The 27,583-nt window shown below is 37.9% G+C and overlaps 1 protein-coding gene across 5 annotated transcripts in view; it reads right to left on the bottom strand.

The window, feature by feature from the left end:
* The window catches only part of EEA1 (early endosome antigen 1), a 77,792-nt gene that overhangs the window by 18,948 nt on the left and 31,261 nt on the right, over positions 1–27,583 (bottom strand). For all 5 annotated transcript variants that reach the window (XR_014184642.1, XM_082058640.1, XM_082058641.1 and 2 more), the window contains 14 exons: positions 26,425–26,580; positions 21,721–21,837; positions 16,656–16,994; positions 12,759–12,908; positions 11,673–11,792; positions 11,239–11,442; positions 10,435–10,635; positions 8,867–8,980; positions 7,511–7,666; positions 5,489–5,628; positions 4,574–4,904; positions 2,993–3,094; positions 1,366–1,560; positions 328–510 (listed from right to left, as the gene is read on the bottom strand). Coding sequence is in view for 4 of the 5 variants with exons in the window: in XM_082058640.1 (XP_081914766.1) it covers positions 328–510; positions 1,366–1,560; positions 2,993–3,094; positions 4,574–4,904; positions 5,489–5,628; positions 7,511–7,666; positions 8,867–8,980; positions 10,435–10,635; positions 11,239–11,442; positions 11,673–11,792; positions 12,759–12,908; positions 16,656–16,994; positions 21,721–21,837; positions 26,425–26,580 (2,508 nt within the window). In the remaining variant the exon portion in view is untranslated. The remainder of the gene's footprint in view (positions 1–327; positions 511–1,365; positions 1,561–2,992; positions 3,095–4,573; positions 4,905–5,488; positions 5,629–7,510; positions 7,667–8,866; positions 8,981–10,434; positions 10,636–11,238; positions 11,443–11,672; positions 11,793–12,758; positions 12,909–16,655; positions 16,995–21,720; positions 21,838–26,424; positions 26,581–27,583) is intronic.

Raw genomic sequence — 27,583 nt, 5'->3', positions numbered from 1 at the left:
TAATTAGGTACACTGTTTAAATTAGTTGAAAGTTACAATATATAACAAGAAAAAGCAACATGAAAAAATAACTCTTGAAAGAATACAAAACCAAATCTTTTACTTTGCGCCTGTAAAAATGCAAGGGTAGTTTAGATAAGCTGGCAAATACCCTTGGCTCTAAATTAGTTTCAGGATGTCCTCTGTCCCAGGGCAAGGGATTGAACACTAAATTCTCTATATAACTTTTTTCCCTGTTATATAACTTTTTGCACGGTTCCTTGGCCTTCAAAATGGATATAAAAAGATGTACTAAGTCACATATGACACTAAAATTACTCTAAGTACCTTAAGGTCTTGCCTGGTTGCCAGCAGCTCAGACTCTTTCCCATAAAGGTCCAGCTGCAACTTCTCCATGTTTTCTTTATGTTTTTCATAGGTCTTCTGTAAGTCTGCAAGTTTGGCTTTCTCTGCTTTAAGCTCCTGTGCTGACAAAATCGACTGTTGTTGCAGTTTGTTCTCCAGTTCTGCCTGAAACATAAGCATAGGAAGTTTCAATTAAAGTTACAGACAGTAAAGTAAGTTTAATAATTTCAACAAACTGTATTTCAACCGTAAGATGAGAATTTTTTTTCCACTTACAAAATAGCAGTTCAGCAATCTAATGCTTATGAATTTACAGTAATATTTTGTAAATACTTTAACAAAAAATATAATTCATGTCAGAAGACTAAGTCTAACACATCAACACTAAACATTCAAAATCTAAAGTATGTTTCCAAGTCCTGAAGTTTCCAGTCTGACTAAAGCACAAATATGATCACGTAGCATAGGGCAGCCAAAGCTGGAGCAACATTTAACAGTGCATGGCACACAACACAACATTCCCTAATGTTGTAAGACACTTGAACTCTTTCCATTATGGTTTATGAGTTTCAAACTGTCACTCAAGAGAAATTCTTCTGGTATAGTAAGAGAAGACTTGGTTTAAAGCTGCCATGGATGTTCCAAAACACTGTAGAGTTTGTCTAAACTACCTTCAGAAAACTACTGCTTTATGAGAAAAGGGCAGCTCTTGTCTCATAGCATACTCCTGAAGCAAAATAAACAAACTAGCCATTTTTATTGGTTTATTGCAACTCATTTCCTACAGAATCCATATTTCAGCACTGGTTCTTTTTAATTTGGTTTTGTTATTTTTGATGTTGTTGTTGTTTCAATTTCCAACAGCATCTGCAAACCTTGTTTCCACATCCTGACCTTATAATTTCCAACAAGACTACAGCAAAGAGCTGTTTATAACAAATACATTGACATAAAAGCTGCAGCATTTATCAGGGAAATTCACATTAGTTTTCTTAAAGGAGAAAGAGAGGTTATTCTTACCTTTTCCAGAAGGGCCGTTTTTAATTCAGCTTGCAGTGTCTCACTATGTTTTTTCTTCTGCTCAAAAGACTCCTTCAGCTCTCTCAGCTTTCCCTGCAGATGTTGCTCGCTTTTCTCTTTCTCTTTCAGAAGACCCTGAATTTCCAGTACTTGCGCTCGTGCTGAATCGAGTTCTATCGACAACTGCTTAGAAATCTGCATTCAAAAATAGTAAATAACTGTATATAATTTTAATTTAAATCACTATTTGTACAACTGCCTATTGAACCACATGGATGACCAATTACAGGGTTCAAAAAACAAACAGCTTCACAGATGAAAAACTGGTCAAAGTTGTTAAAGCTGAAGATACAGCCTCAGAAAATTACCTCCCGAAAGATTGCTACAAGTTGGAGAGAATGCCTTGATTGTAGGAATTTGAAAGGCTTGCCCTATTCTGCTTTTCTCTAGGCACCTGCTATTTCCCTCTGCTAGAAACCAGATACCAAGCTACACCTTTCTTGTGGTCCAGTATGCACACTCTTAAGTTTTTATAAAGAGCTGCGGATTATTTGCAGCAGCTTCCAAGCATGCTGCTGTTATTTCTTGCACAGAGAACCAGATCATCCCACAGTACCACTGCAGCTACTTTCTGCTTCAGAGCTAGGTGGTGCAACACTGGCACATAGGTTTAAAGAGCTACTAAAACACATCAAAATCATCTGTTATTCCCAACTTCCTACCCTTAGAGCAACTTCAGTCATTGTTCACCATTCAAAAGTAAGAGCAGGCAACTTTTCTCCAGCCAGCGGTGGTCTGGGCTCTCCTGCTGCCAACTGTAGCAAATACCAACCTCATCCTCCTGCCCTTGCCACACAGCACCATGGTGCTTTTGCCAAACGAGAGAGGAGCCAGGGGAGTAGCAGGAGGAGTCACAGAGCAATTACAATCACACTTGTCCATCCACAAACACTCTTTTACAGAGTAAGAGTCCATCACAGCCTGTCAAACTGTGTCCACTGATCACCTCTTTTCTGATTCCTTTAGGGAACAGGTGACAGCTTGGGTAAAGAAATCCTTGAAAGTGGATTTCGGCTTCAGGCTGCCAGTTGGACTACCTGATTTTGCAGTCTGAATGCTCATCTTTAAAAAAAAAAGTATATTTGGTCCTTATGCACTCATAGCCAATTACGCCAGTTTGCAAAAGTAACTAAATCCTTCAAGGATATCTGAAAAAGTCCTGTCAACCACATGGAGAACAGACTGATTAGGCTTGAGACTAAAACAGATCTAAGGAGGCAAAAGAACACCTTTTATTGTTCACAGACCATAACTATCAAAAAAGAAAAAATGAGGGCATGGTCATACAAAGTAACTGTTTCACTAATGAAAAAACCTGAAGGGCTAGAATCACCTGCTAAGGTATGTGGGACACAGAAAGGTATGAGTAAAACCTGTATTTTAAAACTTCGTATTAATATCTTGGAAATTTTAATATCACCTTCTTTCAGTGCCTCAGGTAGGTTCCAATTTGAGAACTGCAACCTCTTTATCTCTCATCATTCCCAGCATGTAAAACTGAAAATTAATCTTTTAAATGTGTATTATGACTGTTTTCTAGATTTTTGCAACTAAGTGGACAGCTTACCCCCTCCTTCTTTTCCAGCGAGTTTTTCAATTCATTCCTCTCTTTAGCTACAGACTCTGTTTGTGCCTGGAGCTGGTGTTTTACTTCCTGGTAAGACTTTTCCTAAGAAACAGAAGACAAGCAAATATCCTGTGAGCTTCTAGGACCAGGTACCAAGTATTTCTGCAGGATCTACAAAGCCTTGAAAAGTGATGCTTTCCTTTTCAGCGAAAAGCTTCCCTTCTCAGCTGCAGACATATTTTCAGCTAAAAACTTCTCAAAACTTTAAAAGTGGTAAAACTAAGCTGAACACAGCTGATACCCCATACTTAACAAATGCAGCCATGTGCCAAAGAGTTTTTTCTGACCAGGGACAGTGCCCCTGTTTGAAGGTGCGGTTTGCAGCCCTTCTCTTTCTTGTAGCTGTAGCCTCATCACTCTCCTCGGGATGCAAAATTTCTTGATGTTCTAAAATTCACAAACCAATACATTTGGAGGATTTGTATGCAAATATAACTACATTTTAAGGCCAAATATGACATATTGAAGTCAGTGGCAAGCCTCCAAATGCTGCAGAATTAGATGCAGAATCTGGACTCCTATCGTTAAGTCTAAATTGGGGAGAAAATCTTCAAGTTTTTAGGAGAAACAAATATTTAAACAGCAGTAACTAAGTCAAGCAAACAAAAAGACTTATCTGAAAAAGGTGAAAGAGTAAAGGAAAAATGTTATTTTTAACTAGGAGCAGATTTTATTTTTAGATCAGAATAAAAGCAGTTGTGAATGGGTTCTGGGAAATGGTGACATGTAAGATGAGAAGGGAAACAGAAAAATACCTCTGCTATGTCTGAGGCAGGGGTGGCACCAACTGTGTAAGAAAATCTATAAAATGTACTGATACAGTGTTGATTCACACCACCAATAAAGCAAAAGAGAGTAGAAAAAAATGTATGTCAAGGCTACTAAGTGTTCACCCTCATTACCACAGTAGGTTGCTATGGTGGTCAAGCACTTGTTCCTGTATCACCCTGAGACCTCTCTGAAATTCAAATAGTTCTACTACTCTGATAACACCCTCAGCGAGACACTTCCCCAAATGACAGATGATGTCACTCTGTCTGTAGAACTCAGCCTTCCAGTGTGTCTAGGCAAGTGCACAGCAAGGATCTATATAAAAGACTCTACAAAGGAAATGAAAATGGCCTCACAAGAACATCTTCAATATGCTGATACTTCAGCAAAGGATTTTAAACTGTGTTTTGTAATAATAAGGCTGATGTATTTTTAAAGAAGGGGACATTTCCCATCAAATTGTTTCTCCACTCGTCTTCACTTGGTTTTCTTCACCATATTAAAGGCACGCAGCAAAGAAAAACGGATCCTGTTGTATGATATGACTGACATTTAGCAGGGCAAATATCCAGACAAAAAAATTTTAAGGTAGGCTACATGTACGAACAACTAAAAATCACCATTTCTTTTTCCTTAAGGCAATTAATTTCCATGCGTTGTCATTGTGTGTACACTGTTTTCAGAGAGAAAACAGTCATTTCATCAGACTGTAATTGCAACAAACAATGTCTAATGAAAGAAACTACTAACCATTTCTGCCACAGCTGCTTTTCCTTTTTGTATTTCTTTTTCTAATTCCTCCTTTCTTTTTTTGAAGGATTCAGAACTTTTTGAGAGCTTGTCTTTGGTAGCTGTAAGGTCTTTTAACAGAGTATCCTTCTCTAATTTCACTTGTTGCAGCTCTGATGTCGCTGCTTGCATTTTACAGTCTAATTCCTTGAGTTGTTTACTTGTATCTTGATTTGATTTCTCAAGGTTTTGTTTGAGGCTGGTCTTTTCCTCCTCCTGCTTTGAAATTTGCTGCTTCGCTTGTTCAAGGGCCTCAGATTTCTTCTGTAAATCCGATTTAGCACTAGACAACCTGCAAATAAAAAGAGAAAAATGAAGTGTGCTTTTTTAAAATCCTTCTTCACAGGTTTCTTTGTATCATTAAATGTCTCTATTATTTAATATATTAACTGTAGAACTACTTCAAAGTATGCCTTTTTCATCTAGAACATGGGCATTTTGTCTCTCCAGTGAAGACATCCCAGCATCTCTAAATTCTACTTTGAGACGGATTTTTCTTCCTCAAATGTTACAAACAGAAACTAGCCCTTATGCATAAATTACAAATTAGTCATTGAAAGTTACAGAGCTGTGGATATTTAAAGATGGGCCTCAGTACTTCAGACTGTTCAGCTATTAAGCTGAAAACAATCACAAAGAATAAACTGAAGAAGTGTACTGAATCACAGCAGTGATTCACATGAGACAACATGGCAGATGGAATCTGCATGGAATACAGAGTGAAAGAAAACAGGTGGGATGTAAATGGGCTCTTGTAGCAGAGAGAATATATTGCTTTTATCTATGATTTTGAGAAATCACAGGAGAGAAGAATAAAATTTCAACTCTAGTCCAAACCACTCTAGTTTTAAGTCCTGCAACACAGGAAATGCATACGCTTCTTTTGCTGCTTCAAGTTGTTTACTCAGTTCTGCTGTTCGGAGGTCTAATTCTGTATATTGCTGGCGCTGCTGCTGTAACTCCTGAAGAGTTTGTTCTTTGCTTGCTTTAGCATCAAGAACATCAGCTTCAAATTTCTGAGATAGAAAAATAAAAAACATAGAGACATCAGAACACAACCAACAAAACAAAAATAGCAACAAAAAGAAGAAGTCATCTAGCCTGTGAGTAGCATTTAGTGTAGAAAGGGGCCACAATTCTCACACACCATCTATATTTTTCATTAGTTTGCTGTTTATCTTTCATTAGTTAGTTGCTGCAAATCTCTTGCTCCACCAGAAGTGATCTGTTTTGGTAAAAGATTTTAAAATTAAATGCCAAGCCGACATTTTACTGCAAAGTAACAGATAAAATGCAGAAATCTTCAAATGCCTATCCAAAACACAAAAAGGCCATACACAGCGCTCAGCTTTGGGGCTGGGATCTCAGCCACCACCGAGGCATTTCAGCAGTTTCAAATGGCTGATGATTTACATATCCCAGGAACTCTGACATTCTTTACAACAGAAACAAAGACACAAACTAGAGCTGTAAAGAAATCCTACACTCACCTGGAAGAGGTTTTTCTTGTTTTGCTTTTAGAAGGTACTTGTTCATTTACATGGAGTATAAAGAACACAGGAGTATTGAGCAGATGGGCACTGCTCAGACCCTTCAACACACTGGTTATTTTACAGGCACTTCTGCTTTCATGCAGTGGTCATAAACCAAAATGTCCAAGTTTATCTGAGAAAATTCCTAAGGGCTCTTTGGTTTCTATTTTTTTTTTTTTTTAATACCATGCATTCAACTGGAATGATCCCAAAGAACGGTGATGACACCAAGATTTTACACAGAATTGCATTCCTGTTGACAGCATCAACAAGCCTGCTCAGTTTCACACCTCAGCTACCAGGAACCTCATAAAATCTTGTGCAAGAATGCACTGTATTCCTCCCAACCATTTGTGTCTGTTGGCTACTTGTGAAATTTTAGCAAAAGGATGGCAAATAAAAACACAAATGAAAGCAGGCAGGGAAAAAAAAAGTGTATGAAAGAAGAGAGAGATGAAAGCACAAAATAATTATGTTAATAACGCAAATGTCTGACTGCTTTATTTTTTAATAGCACTGAATTAAAAATTTCATGTGGGGAAAACAACCTTCCTTCTCTTCTATAGAGCACATAAGCTAAGAAAAACACCCCACTCAGCCTTGAGCATAAAGACTTCTAATCTCCCTCAAAACAGACAGACACCACTGCAAAATGAATTCTGCATTGCTCCTATGACCCATGAATTCTGACCACCAAGAATGCTCAACTAATATTGAACAAAGGTTAAAGCCCAAATTTAAAAGCTCCCAAACATTAGGACTAATTCATCTCCTTAACTGAAAATATTAGCATTTCAAAACACCAAAAGGTTCTGCAAACCTTCTGCCAGAATTATGTGTACTTTTTAAAAAAAAAACAACTGATTCCAGAAATGGAATGCCAAATTCAAGATCAAGTTAGCAGAAAAACACTAATAAAAAGAAGTCTTGATAAAAACCCTCTGTAGAAGCTTACTGAAAGGCTTTAGAAATACATTAAACCAGGTAGTGTAAACCTGGGCTATGTAACACATATTCCTTGCTACCACAAGTCTATAAGGTTGAACTCAAAGGCTCTCATTTTGGTGAGTATTCATGCTCTCTCATAACACTTTACAGGTAGAACAGAGGTTGGTGGAAGCACATGTACAGGAAAATTACAGTATAATGGCAATGTCCTAAACCTCCCTTCTGAGTATGATATGCTAGCGTGGAAGAAGAAAAACAAAAAGGATTAAAGGTGGATCAGGATACACTAGTGAAAAAGAAAACCTACTGGTACTGTTATAATCCTTCCCCCACAATTTGAGCACAGCTTTTATGACGTACTATCAAACAGGAAAGAACACCAGTTTCTGTAAGCTCAGAGACTGTTTTTAATACAAACCTTAAGCTGCCCCTCAAGCTCTTCAGTTTTCTGTTCTAAATAAAGATGTTTCTCTTTGTACTCTTTAAGATTGGCTTCCAGCTGAGCACAGTATTCCTGCTTGTCATTCAGCTTAGCTGTAACCTGATCCAACTGAACGCTGACCTTATTTAACTCCTGAGGTAAAATAAAAATATGAGGGTTGTTAGTCTTTAAATAACATCCAGAAATGACTAATGTCACATGTGCTTCAAATGATCTAACTTGTTCAAATTTAAAAGGAAAATAATGTTTCTTTTTAATTTTGAGGGGCAGGAAATTGAGGAGAAACACAAACACGTGCACAAATTCTCTTTGTTAAACTGATTAAATTTCTTTTAAAGCCTCAATATTTCTCTCAAACTTCACAGCCTGTGGGCTAAATCTTAGCAAAGGTGTTTTAAGTTATAAATGGAAGAGGAACTGTAGGTAATAAACGTACTAGATCCTGCAGTTAGTACAACAGTAACTAGAAAGTAACGCCACAAAACCTCAGAGGAAATTTTTGCTGTCTTCATGAAATCAAGCACCACCGAAGAGGAAAGTCAATACCATGGAAACAGTCAGTTCTCCACATACCAGAGATGATTTCAAACCATTTGGTTTAACACAAAACAACGTAATTTCTGCAAGAGATATCACTAAGGTGACAGCTACATTGAAACTCATTGATCTCCAACCAAGCTGATTTATTTATTAATTAACTATTTAATAGCTGCAAAAAGAGGTCTTCTGTTTATAGCAATTAATTACATTCCCACCCTAAAAAATATGCTGCTATATTAGCATCTGCTGGATGTTTCCACGAAGACCACAGCAGCAATAATTCTAACAATGCAAATATTTGATTCAGCAGTCAGTGGAATGCTTCATTGGCATTAACAAACATTAAAAAATGCCATTTTAACAACAGTCTTTTGTTTTTTGTGTCAGTTGGCACACAGGTAACTATTTCTGAATACAGGCATCTGATTCTGAATTTATCTGAACCTGCAAGAAGAGTTATGAGTTTTCACTTGTATCCAGGGCATTCTACAATCTTCTCCTCATAACATACAGGTGAGAACTGAATTATACCTAAACAGGACAGCTTAGATTCTGAACCATAATCCTACAGCAAGGAGCGGATTCCTAAGTAAATTCTTTACACTGCAAAATATATCTATCTGGTCCAGACCACAGCAAAAAGAACTGAATACATAGCATGTGGTTAAAATATCATAAATGATGACTTCCAAATGCATATGCATATGCGTAGTGTGTAAACAGACTATCCTTATGTTTTTAACTAGCTTATCAGGTAAGATAGAAACTTTCTGCTTATATGTTGCTCATAACCTGTTGCTTATCCTGCAGTGCATGTTGGGCAGTGTCGAGATGATTCTGAAGATCCGCTCTTTGAGCAGCTTTTGATGCTTCTGCTGAAAGCAGCAATTCAGTCTTTGCTTTTACCTGAAAGACAAGTTGCATTTCACTACAATTTCTATTTTACTGTAGCTCATTTTTTTTATATTCATCAGTAAGTTTAATAGTAAAATCATTAGTTTTCATGTGCTACTTAAAAAAAAAAAAAAAAAAAGGAAGAAATATTTTCAAGGATAATATCAGGATATTAAGCCACAGTTCTTACTTTGAGCTAAAAAAACAGACAAACAAACAAAACAAAACACACACACACAAAAAACCAGTCCCACTCATCTTCTATTCTAGGAAAACATTTTTACTTACTAACAAGGAACAATGGGATAGACTTACTGCATTCACACCCCTGCACACCCTGATGTCCTCAGACTACATGCACATTTAAGGGTCTCCACATTTTTGAAAGCAAAAAGAAAAAGAAACAACCAAAATATGCTTCTGCATGCATACTATCTTTCTCTGCTCCTATGTGCCTGTTAGGGAGCAACCTGCTTTCCTTTCGAAACACCCAGCAAAAGAAAATGCAAAAGGTGGGTATAATGGTGTTGGTGCACAGATGCAATGTTCAGGGTCACTTGCTATTGCAGTTTACTGTTTTTCTCCCTAGTAGAAACGCTGTTTCACTGAAGACTGTATGTAAGGAAAGCTCACACTGCCTTAAAAAGCAGTTACAACACCCCATAGATCATTCAGTTCTAGTTCTAATATCTTGGTGAAAAAACAGCCCAGATAGTGTAGCGAAGCCCAATGAAAACATCACAAAGCTCCATGTAGGAAGAAGTTCCTAGACCTGTTCGGAAACCGAGTAACACTAATTCAAAAGACACCCCAGTGTGCTAATCCAACAACAGCACCAGCTGCTCCAAGTGCACCGAAGCAAGAACTTCTATCAGATGTTATTTATTCTTTGGGAGAGCTGAGCATAATTAGCAGCTTTTAGCTTAAGCAGCACTTAATAGTAGCAGAGTCCACACTGAGTCCACACTGAGGAATTGCCTTGTTTATTGGATTAAATTGACATCAAGGTGGCCCACAGCTTTTTTGTTTTTCGACAAGACGGCAGCAGAGGAAATTTCTAGGCAACAAGAAGATATTAGTGACTTGAAAGACTTTAACTCTGGTACACAGAATCCAGGACTGATAAGAACAGGGTTTTGGATGACTAATCCTACAAATACAACATGACATGCTTGAGCACAGGTTTTCCCAACTCAATTATGAATGTTGGGGTTTTTTTTTAATTAAAAAAAAAAAAAAGTCTCAAAACAATACAGACCATAACACCACCAAAAGGCAAAATTTGCCATCTATTGCTATTCCAAATCCACCTACCTTTTCCTCAGTTTTAACTGCCTTATTTTAATTCATTCGTCTGTTAGTAGAAACACGCAATTTTTTCCCAAATTGCTTTGTACGTCCTCTGGAGAGAATATGGAAATCACAAGCAGCATTTATCATTACCAGATAGTATAGAGTTCCATTACCTGTACATCCAGTTGTGAAACTTTCTCTTTACTTTCATTTAGCTGGCTGGTTAGTTCAGTGATGTTTGTTTCCAGGGAAAGCACACGGTCTTGAGCAGCTCTTAGATGTGCCTTTTGCTCCTGCACTTGCTCATGTAGATTCTCTTGGGCTTGTTTATGACTTTCTGATTGATTCTTCAGCTTTTCTGTCAGCTGAGTTACCTGCAGGGCAAAAAAAAAAAAAGGAGGTAAGAAGAAGAAAAGGCTGGAAAAGCATGTTCGAGGAAGTAATTAATCTTTTGACTTCTAGCATGTCTTATCATGGCTTTGGAGACACAAAACTATCACATTTCTTTTTCTAAGCTATTACAGTAAAGCTATATTGCACACACTACCAGAGTTTGCACAGGTTACCACATGAAAATGGAAGCGAAACAGAATCATCAATTTGGCCTTACTGCAACAAACACAAACTATTAAGGAGACAATAGAAGCATGCTAAAGTGCATTTGGTGTTGAAAGCAGGAATGAAACTTGTTTTTAAAATAAGAGAAACTAAAATGTATATATATCCAAAAATTATTTGTAAGCACATATTACTAGCATTTGTACATAGGAAATATCTAGGAATTCTTTCCCTTATGCTGATCGCAAAGAAGTCACCAAAACACAAGTCCTGTGAAATAATTTACAGTAAGATCTTTAAAGTATCAAAGAAACAGCAAAATATAGAAAAGTTTGGTGTCAAATCTATGAGACAGAAGAAAAGGAAACAAGATTCAATAATGACAATGAAAGAAACGAAACAATTCTCCAAGTTTTTACCTGTATTTGCAATGCATGGTTTTTCTCTTGTAGCTGGTTAAGTACTGCAGTTTCTCCTTCGCCAGCTTGAATTTTTGCATATAAATCCTCTCTTTCCTTTTCTAGCAGAGAGATGTTTTCCTTGCTTTTCTGAAGCAAAGCCTCAAGATTTTGAATTTTTTGGTCCTTATCTCCAATTTGTCGTAGAACTTGTTCCAAATCATTCTAGAAAATCGCATAATAGCTTCCTTAATTATAAGGACCTTAGAAGTTATTCCTAATGCATAAAATGTTGAATAAATTAATTAAACACTTTCCGTATATTCTGTTCTAGATTTGCAAGTTAATTTATTGAAACTAGAACAAGTCATGCAAGTCACTTTTACAGAGAAAACATATTTAAAATAATGAAATCCTGAAATACAGTTTCACATGAGGATACATAACTATGTTACCTGGGCTTCTCGTAGTTTTGCTGTAGTATTTTGCTGAAGTGTCTGCTGTTCCTGGTGCTGCTGTTTCGCCTTATCTAATTGATGTTGCAATTCTGTGGAATTTGCTGCTTTTTCCTTTAGCTGAAACAAAACCAAAAACCAAATAAACAACCAAATAAGACAAGAACCATTCTGTATGCCAACAGTGTTCCATGTTCATTCTAATGATATAAGATTTTAGTCTATGAAAACTGGTATAGTGTGTAATGCTAGTTAAAGAATCAAAATCTAACCAAAGCATTCATTACCATTAATAGGTGAGATGCTATACCACAAGTGAGAACTACAAACCAACTTTCAGACATATGTAATTTTGCTCTCAAAAAATCATAAGAGATTTTTAGTACATTTTTTCCAATAGTTGTTAAGATGTAACATGATTGATAATATAGACACCTGTAAAGCAACATTATTATTACTATTATTAGCAGTTTTAGTAGCAACTTCAGTTTAGCAGCCTCTCCATCTCTATACTGGTCAAGGCTTTGAAAATTAGCTACAGAAAAGCATTAAAGTTTTGACAACATACCACTCAGTCATTTGGCCAATCCCCATAGAGGCAGCAGAAAATCAGCAATATATACAAGATACTCATTAAAACAAACAAAAAATAATAAAGCAAGTGTTTTCTGCCCATCCACCCCACACAGGCTATTAACTCTCCAAGACCTGCTCCGTTATGTTCACTTTTTTATTCATGTAGCGTTTTTATCTCACAAAAGTAGCCATACACAAAACTTTAGGCTTAGGTACACCGAGGTATTTTTTTCCTAAGATCTTTGGACAAAGCTCATAAGTGCAAAAAGCACATCTTTTATTCATCTGTAAAGCACCATGAACACACATGCATCCAGTGGGCATTTAGCCTTACAAAATCTGTCATGTAAGTGGCATTTTGGCAGATTTTGACAAGTTCACTGTGAGATTTGAAAAAGAGTAATCAAATGAAATTCCTGTAAGGACAAACTTTAAAAACTGCAACATCACAAGTGTCTGCAGGCTACCATCAGAACCAGAGGAAACCAGAGTCTGCGGAAAAGCCCCTACCTGCTCTTCAGCACGTGAAAGTTTTAATTGCAGCTCAGCCACCTGCTGCTCTTTGTCCATCAGTTTCTCACTCGACAGCTGCCTCTGCTCCTTTAACCGCCCGTGGGCTTCCCCAAGCTGGCGCTCTGTTTCTAGAAGTTTACTGTGCAACTGAAAAACAAAACAAACAAAAAAAGTCATCAATTTTTTCAGCCATTCTTTAGCACTGTATTTGTGCAATGTTTACCCTAAGTATCCATAACTCAAGCATAAAACAACTACGTGAGCTCCTGAAGTCAGGTATGCGCATCATACACCTCAGAAACACAAATCATGTTAAAGAACAGCATCAATGGTACAAGCATGAACAAATATTCAAAAAAGTAGGTTGGAGGGACTCAGAAACATCCTCATTTACCTACAGAAGCCCTTCAATATGAGTTACAGAGATTTAACAGAAACACAAAGAGGTCAATCCTTCAGACACATAAGTATTATAATGTAAAATAGTGATGGTTAGAGCAATTTCATCTTACACAGTGCACACCCTCACTCCTGCAGATCCAGCACCATGTCTTACCTGCTCCGTTGGCTCCCACCATATACTGTTCTGCATTGCTAGACTCAGTATGATTTTTAGCTTGATCTGGCTACATCAATGACATTCATTCTCTGCAGAGAAGAGATACATGAACCTCCAACATAAGGAACACAGTAATTTTGGTGGCTTGTACCCCAGGACATCCAAGCAGCAGAGAGCCGCTAGGGGGGTGTGCTCTTCCAGCTGGACATAAGCCTGGCATATAATTTTTTTAGTCATCAAAAGCAGTTCTGTAGCATCTTCGAAGTGTGAGGATGGCCTTTTACAATTCACTGTTATAACAAGCTCTCTCCATAAAATCAGCTTTTCTTTTATTTGAAACTGTCAGTGCAGGCCCTCGGTTACCTCCTGCCTACTGCCACATGAACATATTCACAGATACATAAATGAACTTTCAACTCAATGAAAACCAGAGAAGGGATCAGGCCTTGTAGCACAGCAAGAACTTTCTGCAGGTATCAGGATGAATGAAGCCTGCTTCCCTATGAATTTATGTCCAAAAACCTTTGAACCACTCACATTTTAACTCCAGGTCCTCCCTTCAATATCCCTAAACCTTCCTCATGCTTTCCTCAAATCCCTACTGATATCCAGGCAAAAGGCAGCACAACCCTGTTGCTTACTGCCAGCCACCACTTGTTGACCAGTTGGCTGCCTGGTGGGACAGAAAAAGGAACCGTGGGTTTATAACATATTAAATCTTCCCCCAGGCACTGAAGGGCTGAGACAGGAACATAGGTCTCTCTCCTTTACCCAGCCGCCTGTTTCCACAAGAATTTAATATTGAAGAACCAAACACTGAAGACATTTGGGCCATCTCTCAAAATCTGGCTGTGGTCATCAAAGAATGCAAAAGTTATAGGGGATGAAGACAGGAAAACAAATGTGTGTATGCCTTATTTTGTTAGGAAACCAAGCTAAATTATTTGTTTTTTATGCCCACAACCACAAAAGCTGTGCACGATAAGCTGTTTGGCTTGTGGCCAAGATGCTGACTGCTAAGTGTGACTGCACAGTTAAGAGAGAGGTAGAAGAAGAGGGACGACACGGTGAAGAAAGAGATCATAATCTTTCTTCCAGGAATCGAAAACATTTGTCTTTTTCCACAGAATCAAATTATTAATACTTCTCACTAAAAAAATGAGCAAGACTTGGAGGAAAAATCTAATGAAGAAAGGGTGCAACAAGATTTTTAAGGGACTTTAACACCGACTTTAAGTAAACAGGCACAAAAAGATAATTCCATTAAAATACTAAGTGAACAAATACAAGTAATTTAGTATTTTCATGACCGAACTTTAGTTTGGAGGGAGAGAGAGGAAGAGAAGTGTTTGTTTGGCTTTATTTTATACCATGTATGAAGGGCTTTTTTTCCTCCACTATTCTTTTACCATACAGTTCTAAAACAAATCCTGAGATCCAGCAGCTTGTTCAGGTTTTCTTGCTTTGACAGTCTTCCTTCCAAATGGTACCACCAGAGAATGTGCAACACCTCTCTTTCCTTTCACAAGAGTTAATTAAGAAATGCATTATTCACCTTCTTCCTCCTTCATTTTCCCACCCCAAAAAATCCTTCCCGAAAATGCCCTCTCAGGCTGAAGCCAGATTTCAGCTCAAACTCTTGGCTGTGCTCCTGAAGCTTCAATAAATGTTGCCTAATCAGACTGGGGTAGTTTTATCAAGTGAGGATTCCTAAGCAGATAACTAGAATACTTATCTCTCCTCCTCCTGACAGAAGACTGATGGGAGAAGGAAAGTCATTCTGGGGATGTAATACATACATAAATGAAGTTTTGGCAAGCCACTGATCTTCTACAGGCACAGCCTGCAACTTAATCTATTTCAGCCTTGACAAAGGGTTGAAAATTGAGAAACACTTCAAAAAGATGAAGCTTTAGCGAGAGATTAAAATGAAGTACGTCATACTAACAAAGAAACAGATTATTTTTTCCATCTTAGGACTGGACATGATTCCTGATACACAAATATTTCTCCAGTCTAACACATTAGTCCCCAAGACAGCAGATAAAGCAGAGTTCAACCACCCTCAAATGTCAGCATGTTCGATGTTATATGGAAGTCCTGCTTCCATAACTCACTGGACTCAGCAGAACAATATGTAAATGATGCAGTGGGTGTATGTTCTAGGTGTTATCCTAGCTTTCAGAAACACAGAGATGGTGTTTGTGGAGAGACACAAAGGGAGCACTATTAAGACTTCATATTACCGCTGCTTTTGACACTAAGCATTCCCTCCTGTATTCACTACTCAAAGCAAATCAAGAATTGTTCAGTTCTAATGTAAAACAAAGATTCACTTTTCTCAAACTTCCTACAGAATAGTAAAATTACTAGAAGTGAAACTACTTCTGATACTCTATTTGAATATGGGTTTTTTTATAACCTGAATTCATTATAGCTTCAACTACCTTACTGAAATAACCAGAAAAAATAACCTTGCTGACTTCTTAGGATTTATCTTTTATCATATTTGTCATGGAAATACAATAGTCTGGGTAGCCCGCTCATTTGACAATACTCTCCTTATTTCAGGGAATGCATCAACAAAAAAAAAGGAGAGGGAAAAAACTGTGGGATGAAAGTAGAGGTCATTTAACACTGTAAGAGAAAAAGAGTGGACAAAAAAACTTGTCGTAGATCAGCTCAAGCCCTTTTTATTCACATACAAAAAAAAGTCAAGTCAGAACATGAGAAAGAAGCTACAAAGTTAATGCTCATTCAACCTTAATCTTCAAAACTGAAAGTATAAAGATAGCTTTATGAAGAGGTCCAGATAGAAAAGAATTAGTAAGAAATTTCCGTTTCAGAAAAAGGGGAATTATACTACAGATAGATATTACGTGAGCCTTCCCAGAAATAAATATGTGGAAAGGTGGTTATAACTGTCGATCTTGCTGACTTTGACTGTGACCCTGGGGCTACACCTATGCTCATTTCCCACTGCAAAGAGTTTGGACCTACCAAGAAGATTCAGACATAATGACATACAAATACCAGAGAGTTTCTGCACTTTTAGCACAGCCTCTTCTTTTTGCCTGTTCTTTTTCTTTCTTTTTTTCACTTCTCTCAGGTGAAGAGGTGATTGTATTTCATTCTCTGCAGCGTTAGGAAGAATGCTTTGTATTTATTCAAATACCAGCCAGCTTTATATTTATTCAAATACAAGTACTGGTACGCTACTCCTCTTTAATAAGGAAATGCAAATCCATATGCACACAATATATGCATGCACAGTTTAAAAAACGTTAATGGGATGGTATAAAGGAAGGAAGTCTAGGAGGCTTCAGGAACCTTACCTGACTGAGCTCACTTTGGAGCTGCAGGCCATGCTGCTCCTTTTCCTCCCTCTGCTGCTGGAGCTGTTTACATTCTGCCTTGAGATGCTGGTACTTTGTTTCTACTTCAGACAACTCTTCTTTAAGTTTCTGGTTTGCTTCCCCCTTCTCACCCAGCTCTGTCTGTAATCTCTGTATCGAGGCTTCAGATGCAGACAGCTTTGCCTGAAGCTGCTGGCAGTCCAGGTCTCTCTGGTGAAAGCTTGCCTGCACGTTCTTCTTACTCACAGACATTTCATTGTGTTTTTCTTCCAGCTGGGTGTAGTCCTGTTCTTTCTTCAGCAGCTTCTCCATCAGACTCTACGAAAAGCGTTACACAGCAATTCAATTGCTTAGAGCTGTTCAATGCATTATTCAAATTTCTTCTCAAGTGTTGATGCTGAATGGCAAAGAACTTGCTCAAAAACATTATTAAAGGAAATATTGCCCTGCATTTTGCATTACACAAGTTAATTCTGGAACCCATAGACAGCATACAGTTTCAACTGGAAAGACTGGTTTTCATATTCTCACATAAATACACTTCCTCTTACTGATCACAGACTCTATTTCTGTATCCTGAAGACTAATTTGCTTTCCTAGAACATTCAGATTCTAGGTCATTACAACTGCATTTGCTTGGGGAAAAGTTAAAATAGTATTTCGAGCTATTAGTATACAGAAGAAGTTTTCAAGTACCACTGTACTTCACACAGTTCCCTCGGCAACAACGTTTGTGGATTAATTCCTGTCTAATCCTGTGCAGTCATCATGCTGGTCATTTTTAGAAGCATCCTAATTTTGCCTTGTTACTATATCTACAGCATGACCTGGTATCCAAACTATGGAAGAGAACCTGTGCAAACTAATTAAAACTGTGATATTGATAAATCAAAGAATGAAACACTCATGATTTAACCTTCATTTTAGAAGATGATGTTTTTACATTTTAATTCAAACCATCTAATTTCCTTCCACACAAATCAGATCAAAGAGGATGGTTGCTTTGAGTTTGAAAACACTAAAAACTGGGATACCCTAAAGGAAAGACATGAACATCACTGTCAGATTTTTCTTACCACATTAACAACAGTAAACATTGCACAGTCTAAGGTCTTACTATCAAATTTACACGCCAAGACAAATACTGGGGAAAAAAAATATTTACAGATAATTTTCAGCTATTACACATTGCTTTTTATCAAATATCACGAACTAATCAAAACTATATTCAGAGAGAAATTAAATATCTTAATGGACAAGATATAATTCCAGAAAGTTCAGGTTTTCCCCCAAGCTTAGCTGAGGCACTAACTAGAATTTCAGAGATCTCCAAGCAGAACAAAGAAGTCACAAGAATAATTTTCATTTTCCCGTGGCATTTCTTGAAGCACAGAAATAGAGTTGCAGAGAGGCCCTGGTCACCATGCAACCCAAGTAGTTCATTCCATCTTCTTGAAATGTATCATCAGGTTCCATTTATTGCAGCACCTTAGTGATATCTCAGTGGAGCATTACTATGCACACCTTTTAAATCCTTGCATTCTTTCTGCAGTTCCAGGGACTACTGTATTCTCTAGTGACCCCTTCAACTAAAATACAGAAAAATAAAGATCACTTCTAGCATGTCATCCTGAAAAAATACCACTGCTGAGGTCAGCCTTACGTATCAAAACTTCAGACAGTTCTGCAACTTTGGAATAACACTGTTCCAAAAATAAGACAGATAGTGCTGCAATTCTAGCTATGCTGGGCATCTTGAAAGTGCACTTCTAAACAGTATCCAGGGGTGAAACCTGTTTTGCCAGAAGAAAAAGCTGTAAAATTATTCAAATAAGATGAACAGTTTTGTTCTTTACAGATTTTAACAAACAATTACTATATTGGTCCTTGTAAACCATAAGACACTTCCATTTTACAATCATAATAAAATAAACAGAAAAATCTGTTAAAAAAAAAACAGGCTACAAAAGAAGCAATCTTGCAAATGACAACTCTAGCAGTTCAGCAACCCACGTGAGAACAAATATAATTAATGCCCTACGTGTCCATTTAAAAAATTATACACTTTCTAAAGCACAAAACTTAGCTGCTACAGGTAAGCACACATTCTTATACATGCATATATAAAATGCAGGAATAGAGTACGTAAAGAGCATACTGAGGTCAGGTGTCATCTTTATCCTCCTGAAGCCAGTGACAAGGCTCCCATTGCTTTAGAAAAGATTTCACACTCAGAATGTAAAATACAGTTGCGATTCCCTTTTCATTGAAGAGAAATGGCCAGGCAGGATCATTAACTTTTATGCTGAATCGTGGTCCTGAAACACCAACAAACTAAAGCACCTTTCTCATCATAGCTGGGCAAGCAAGAACTAAGGTTTTTATTAGTACTACTTCGTAACTAGATCCACATGTCACATGTAGAACTTTGTGAAGAGTCAGTGCAGGGCACTAACTTAATTTTTCAAGTAAAGTTGGGGGTGGGGAGACGGAAAAAAGGAAGAGAGACATTTAACATTGTCCTGAAGCAGACTGAGACTCTGGAAAGTTTTCAGGAATGCTACAAAAACAAAAAATATGCAAAGCCTCTTCACCATCACCTCACAAGCTATCCAGAAGACAGCCAGGAGCAGCAGAGGTTCTTCACCATCACCTTCCAACCTGCCCAAAGGACAGCCAAGAGTAGTGGCTACACATGGCTGGAGATGCTGCTCCCCATTCTGTGCTACTCTCTTCCTCCCTGGTCTAAAGAGCAACACAATCAGGAATACCAGCGTTGAAAGCCACTGCCCCTCACAGCTGAACACCTGCAGTCACCAATAGCCAGACAAAGCCACAAAGTCCTGCTGCTGTGTTTGTCCCCAGCCTGGGGCCTGTGTGTGACTGAAGCCCACGAGCAGGCCCGAGGCCATAGAGCTGCCAAGCTATGGTCATTCATGTCACACCAGTGGACCTAGCAGTGTTTTCTATCTGGATGCACATGCCAGTTGCATCCCAGATATATAAAGGGATATGTATACACACACCAGCCACCTCTCTTCCCCAAGCCTTCATATCCATAGAAAAGTAAGAGGGAATGACAGTATGTTCCAGAACTCAGTTAAAAGCCCTGAGACTTCAAAGCTCACAAGATATTATACAAGGGGCAACACCACACTGACCTCTTCATTATAACTCCTCCATGGAAAAAAAACATGTAATACCTGTCATTAGTGACAGTTGCTAAATATTAAAGAACAAACTCTGTGGTCACTGACCAAATTTCAGAATAGCTACATGAGCAGAAGGTTGGAAACAAAGCATTCATGCCTGTAGATAATGCGTCACAATTCTGAAAGAAAACAAATGAAAAACCCCACGTGCAATGGGTGTGGAATTACAAGTTCTACACTTCAGGGAATACACTGGATTTTCACACATTAGGTCTCTTCTGGGCTACAGGCCATTACGGGCCCCCGCAAGGCAAGCCAAGCTCCATAATTACAGTGCTTTATAAATGAAGGAAAGGCAGTTCCTGCTGATCTCAGAGAACTGATCTTATCTACTTGTCATCTGCTCTTCTCATTATAGCTCCTGAAAATATAAGAAACAGCTTGCTAGCTGGAGGTTGTACATGAGCTTGAAAAGCTCTGCATCAATGCACAGAAATACCTTCCTGCATTGCAATGGAATTATAAACAGATACACATAGCAAAAAGTACAATATATTCTATCCTGGCTCCTCCCTGCTCCCTGACAGCTTCTTCAAGGAGTGAAAACTGCTCAAAGGGGAGCAATTTCTGTTATTTGGGAAGCTAGTCTCACTTTTTCCAATTGTAGGTCCCAAGACCTCCAGGGCCAAGACCCCTCGGCTAGCACACCATCTCATAGATATTGCCTTTCAAAAAGCTGCATAAAGAGATGGCTGTAAACTGCTTTAGGTCACTGAAACTGAAAGAGGAAAAGTAGCTTGCTGCTACTTCTCTCCTTCGTATTCCTCAAGTGGTGCTTGGCATTAACCTGACACAGCAGAGGATTCTCTCTTGAAGTATGATCATCTTACGCATCAATCTGTTTGACTCCACGCTGTTAGTGTTATATTCAGTCAAGGGCTTTATGCTGTACAGCAATAATTTCACCAAAAGCTTGATTCAGTGTAGCTGGTCTGTGAAGAAGTTCAGCATGACAATTCTCACCATCTCAGTTCTCCACCTGATTTAATGAGCCAAACAAAGAGTCATCCTACCAAAGGCAAGCTTAATTTACCAAATTTTAATTGCACCTTCTTATGTTCTTTGCAAATGCTGCTTTAATATTAGATTACATTAAGCTCACACTGTTTGGTCCCTGTCCTTTCCTATTTTCCAAGACTGAAAATGTTGCTGGTAAACACACCTATGTAATATGTATAGTCCACATACAGTGCTATATATACACACACAAAAAAGCAGCACTCATCTTTCTCCTTGTCACCTTTCCTCTCTTAGCTCTATTTATTAACCCACAACACACACTTTCTTAATGCAAATACAAAATGCAGCAAGCTCAAAAGGCTTTGATAAAAGCTCTCAGGGAATACTTATAAGCTGAGAAGCTTCTGGAGTTTATTTCATTTTTCTACCAATCATGACTGACAAAAAGGCCAAAAAATATGTCAGGACTACAATCTAAAAGCTGAGGAAGACCAATGAAGAGAGCTCAAAATGTCTTCTGAATTATGATTTTAAAGCAAATAGTGTAATATTTCAAAGACTACTGCTTTTTCTTTTATAATGTGAGATAGCAATACTGCTTAGTGATAGGTAAGCATAAACTACAGCAATTTGAAATCTGCAATCATAACAGCCCTGAGGATTTCAGTTGTAACATACTGATGATTGTTAAAACAGAGTGTTTGCTTGTACATAACGATATGCCTCGCGTTAAGCAAAATGGTAAAAGAATTCTCAAGTTCTGCAACACCAAAACGTGTTTTGTTACAGTCTTCAGCACTTCCCAAGGCAATGTGTGAACTCTTTCCATTTTAATGTGAACCGACAAGCAAAGGAAATAACAGCATTCTCACCTGGTTTTTCTGTTCTAGCTCTTTGACTGAACTTTGAAGTTTTTGCAGCTCCTGAACATACACAGCTACCTCCTGAGGTCCTTTGGCAAGTTCAGCTCTTAACTGGTTAATGGTAGCCTGAACGGACAAACAGAAAAATCCACATTTAAAACAAAGCTTTGCAGGTATAACTCAACAGAAGCAAGATGTCTGGCAGCAAACTAACAAGCATCTTCTATACAAATAAACAGCTATAGAAAAAAATTACCTGCAAACTCATTTCAGAGCACCATCAGCTACAGAAGTGTCACTGAGCATAACTCCTCAAATAAGATTCATTCATGTCCTATTAGGGAGCACAAAAATTGGTTGCAGTCCAACAGCAAATGCCAGGTTGGGCCCACAACCAATGAAAATCACAACAGATTATCCATTAAGGCTTATCACAGCTCTAGCTCAAAGTGAAACTCTCCCAAGTCATTGCAGTTACATGCCCAAAATCTTTGCCTCCCTGGTTAGGAAAACATACTGGAAGAGGCTCTAGAAGTGAGTCTGGCATCTGATGCAAACTTGGTATGTGACTTCTGGACACGTCAACCCTGCAGGTCAGCATAATCAGGGGAACAATACTGCTCCATTAAACAGGATTAGTACAAAACAGAATATATCAATGACTATACAATTTGAACACAGTAATGGAAGAAAATAAGAAAAGCACTTTAGATGGGTAACAATGGGTGCCCTAAAGCATGCTGTGTATGAATGCACTCACTTTGAATACACTATATAATAGTGACCTTTCAAAGACGTTTTCTTTCCTGTTGTTCTCATAACCACAGATTTCAGCACAAAGGTATAAATACTGAATTCAAGAATGAACTAAAGCAGAAGCAGTAGATAAACATACTATTTACAAACTTCCTAAGAAAAAGGGAGACCAAAGAGAACATACAGACACATTATATGACTATATACAGTTATTAATTCTGACTTTCTGTAATGCTCTGCTTTAAAAGGCTGTTTCATTACAGAGCTGTTAACTAAAGCACATCCTGGAATCTGTCTTTGGCAGATAAACATTCCAGAATGTTCTCAGAAAACAGACTATGGGTATTTCACTACTGAGAGGATATAATGCAGAAAATGTGCAAAAGCTTGCTAAGGACACCACTGCAGCCTTTCAAACTATAATCATAATTTATATGCATAAAGATACATTTCTCTCATTCATAATACAGAAAGCCCATCCCACACTTCATTCTTAACATGGCAACACATCACGGGTGAATATTCATTCCTGATATTGTCTGGCTGATGTGTCTGTATGATTAATGAACTAATAAGCAAACAGGAAGGCATCTCTACAAAAAGCTCTTGAAATTATCTTTATTCAACAGAAATCTACTGTAAGAATAAAAAGCTTTCAAAAAATTTACCTCAAATTTAAGTGTCTCCATGAGATAGCAGAAAAATAAAAGGATGGATGAAAGATGGAAATAAGCAGTCACAAAAGCTTTTAGTAGACACACTTTGTCAAATTTGTTTTCAAATATTCCAGTGTTTTTAATGCCTTTGCTTAATGGAAAAAAAAAAAAACAGTCCTGTCTTTATTAAATCTGCCCATAATTTAATCTAGTGATCTTGTTTAATTCTGTAGGCACTCAAATTAACAATCAAGCCTAGGCCCTGTATTTTATGAAGTTTTATCAGATGCTGAAACAAATCCCAATCTGCAGAGATTCATAGAAAAGCTCAGTTCCACAGCAGCACAGCTGTTTTCACCATGTGTTTACTATGCAGGAATCACTATAGTGAAAAACTAAACATGGAGGTGTAGCACAGAATGAACATTCGTCTGAGAACACACCAGAATTTCAGGTGCAACTCTGAAATAAGGCACATAAACACACACAAAAAAACCCCAACACACACAGAGAAAAAAAAAAAAAAGAAAAAAAAAAAAGGACAGCAATGAATACATTTAGGTGACAACTAGACAACTACAGAGCTATACTACTCTTCACATCCCTCTCCTGCAGCAATTGAAGATGCTCATATAGGGTTAAGACAATCTTTGTTATTCTCTTCACCTACACCATAAAATTTAACTTATTTTAGAGACATCTCACATTAGACATCAATCTTAAATTAAGTATCCTTAGCCAGCTTGGCAAAATAGCAAAGGATGGCATAAGAACCACTTCACACTTTCAGCCCTTGAGGTGGTCTTAAAGAGAAAAGCTGAAACATGGCCAAACTTTAATGGCCAGAACTGTCCCCATCCTGCCAATGAAGGACTTAACATTTATTGTTTTCTTATGGCTATAACTTTTCACAATTGTGGGGTTTTTTTAGGAAGAGCAGAAAAATTTTCACCACTATGGCTGAGTAATTATTTTTTTTTTAAGAAGTCTGATTTGTCACTTTAGATCAACAGAAAAGATTTTATTTTGAAGGCGTCTTGGGCCATTGTTGTCATATGCTGGAACTAAGCAAAGAAGATGGTCACACTTCTGAGAAGAATCAGACTGCTACTGCTTACCATGTTCTGCCACACAGCAGCTCGATCTTCTCTGCTTCAGCCTACATACTGATGATACTACACAGACATCTGATATTATTACAATTGCTGCAGTGTTGTTTATAATCCTTCCCTATATCTAAGACTTCTTATACGAACACATTGTGACAGCTCAGGGAATCATGCAGCCTTCTCCCCGATCTGCTGTTACTTCCAGAAGGACTGAAAAAACCTTCACTTGCCTTTTTTCCTGTTAAAGGCTACACTTTAAAACTACATTTTAAAATGGCTAGTTATGTCAAAACTTAAACATACCTAATTTGGGGGAACTGGAGCAATTCATGCTTCTGTGAGAATGTTTTAAGATTTTTGTTACACCCATGTCACTATGTCGTTTTATCTTCACATGAAATCTAAATATCCAAAACCACAAAAGACTACAGAGACAGTACTTTGAAATGAAATTTAAATTCTGCAGCATAGTTGTGGGATCTCACAGTTAAAACCAAATTACAATTATGCAGCAACTTACATGGCCACATAACCACATTATATTCATAACTCCAACTGTGATATTACTTTTTTCACATCTGATGAAGCTCTTGGCATACATAATTTTAACTAGAAAACAATGGTAGATTCATGTGTAGCACAACATTGTACCCTTTCACAATTCCTGGAGCTCAACATATCTGTTGCAGGGGGAGATGGGAGGGAAAACCCTAAGCAGTTTAGAATAATGCCAGGCAGCGCTTTTCTAAAGCTCTGCAGTGCAAGGGAAGAAAGTTAAAACTGCAGTTTTGAGATCTACGGTACACGAAACCCCAGAAAAACAAGATGTCAGGAATCTTTCACATCCACAAATCTGAACAAGACAGGGGATACTAGGAGTCCTACAGAAACTTTACGTGTTTCCTTACGTAAGCTAGGGAATTCTGTGAGGACCACACTGGGGACCACAGCCCTGCGGTGACAAGTTTTGCTGGCATTGCCACATTGGTGAGGAACAAGAGGAATTGGGGAGGGCAAAATTAAAAGGTCTCAAACACAGCTGACAGTCTTCAGCGAAGATTGTTACACTGTCAAATCATCCATTAGTTAAACTATACCAACCAACCCACGAGCGAGAATTTTTCTGCAGGTATGGATTCACCAACTCGTCAGTAGAATCCATCATATATTAGACAAAAGCCTTTTCAGTGATACTGGATTTTTATTAGGATTTCTTGCTATTCTCTCTGTCAGAGATTTCCTTCACGGTTATGGTAAACAACATCAAACATATTTGAGGAGGAAGGTTCCCTCTTAAAGATCCAAGTCAGAAGTGTTACATCTCATTTTCTCCATCTTGCATGAAAGTGAAAATGCTCACTGGCAGGAAAGCAGAAGAATCAAAACCAAGAAAAACAAATATTTGCTGTGGGAGAGGCAGTTAGTTTTGCTTCCTTAAACACAGAGATATCATCACTTCTATAAGTTTTCAAATCTCCCATCAGCAATTTAAAGCGTCTCCCACTGACTCAGCCAAAGCAGAGGCAAGCCTTCACAAAGCACTTCTGAATTAACCACATATTCTGCAGTTATAGTAGACAGCAGAGTCTCTTTTAAATGGGTTGAATTTAAAAGGTTAAAAATCCAAGAAAAGGATGAAAAAAAAAAAAATTACAATCCACTGAGATTTTTAAATCTTGTGTAAGTTCAAGAATCATATGTCCCATAAGAAGATTCGAATTATTATCCACTTTGTACTAATAATTTCTTTTTATATATTTTAATAGTCCACCATCCCTTTTCAGACACATCAACTCAAATATTAACCAAAATCATCATTTTCAGCAACAACTATTTTTACCCACATGTAGCTCAATAAGGGAAACGAGTCTTCTAATCACTCAGATATTGCTCTATTTCTGTCTCCCAATAGAAAGGGTAAATCTGCCAGGTGGCTTTTTCCTCTGCTATTGGGTTCTTGTAACAACTTTTTATTACAAGGAAAGGTTTGCAAAGAAAAGCATGGAGGCTTTTGGAGGGTAGATACTGACAGAATGATGCAATTTACTGTAATCAAGAAACATGTCTATTGGACAAATTAGAAGATCTGGTGTAAGAAAGAGGCTTTTTCATTATGATGAATTAATAATTTACCACTTTCATATGAAAATCATGGCAAAGCTAACATACACATCTTTAGGTATGACTATTACCTCTGAGTTAGCCTGCTCTGCCTGCAAGTGCTTGCACTCGTCTTTCAGCTTTTCAGATTCTCTCTCACGTTCCAGTGTCATTTTGTCCATCAGCGTCTGAACTTGAACCAGCTCCTTTTTCAGAACGGCCACATCTTCCACACCAGGCCTTTGTAGCTGAAAAGTAAAAGAGCAGCAGTGAGCAACACGCTGTTGGCAGACATGCTTCCAGTGGCAGTCATCTCTGAAAATCTTTGAATTCATTCATTTATAGACAAGGTCACAGATACTGTATTATGGCTGTGGGGAAAAAAAAAAAATAAGGGGAAAATAAAACAAAAAACACCCCCTCCCTCCCAAATACACTAACCAAACAAAAAACAAACCACATCACAGAAAAGTACGTGTCATTCCCAAAGGAAACAGGATATAACAACTGGTTGTCAGTTCTTGAATACTAAACTTCGAACTTGTTGATTGATTTCAATCAAATCTGACAAATTGGATAAGGACTCAAAGATTAAATTTCTGTAATTTTCATGTAGATAGATGGCTAGGTACAGGAGGGAGACCTTCCCTGAGAGAAAACACTGAAGTGACAGGAAATAGGTGCAAGAAATTTATCTGAAGTCACAAGTCTCTGAGAAGAAGGCAGTATTGACTCCACTACTCTACAGAAGGGATAACTGTATATACTGTAGTGCTGCAATGCTCACAAGCCCCTCTCAGGACTGAGACATGTAATAATCCAGTACTACACAGACTTTTATAATGATACTGCCTCTGCCTTCAAGAAATACTTCAGAAAATCACAAGAGCAGACAAAGAAAGGGCAGCTGAAGGAAGCTTCTTGAAGGAAGTGTCAGGCATGCCTCATATCAGACCCATAGGTAAAATCTACTGGTAATTATATCTAAAAAGTACCATAACATATCTATATACCCTCAAAGTGAAAAGCTAGGCAGGAAAAAGGGAGGGGAAAGGCAATCCTGGGCACTGAAGAAAGCAGAGAAAAGGAAGTGCTGGCATGTAGGAGAGAAAACGTACAGGAAAAGTGTGAAAAGGGTAAAAATGCAGAAGGAGAAAGGAACACAATAAATAACTAAACGCATAAAGAGATACCGATATGTCCAGTGGCTACACAGGGCCAAGAGGGATTCATGAGCCCTGTGGGGCAGCC

This window comes from Streptopelia decaocto (genome assembly GCF_964273445.1).
Source record: "Streptopelia decaocto genome assembly, chromosome: 1".
Classification (NCBI taxonomy): Eukaryota; Metazoa; Chordata; class Aves; order Columbiformes; family Columbidae; genus Streptopelia; species Streptopelia decaocto.
This window is presented reverse-complemented; position numbering and strand designations above follow the sequence as displayed.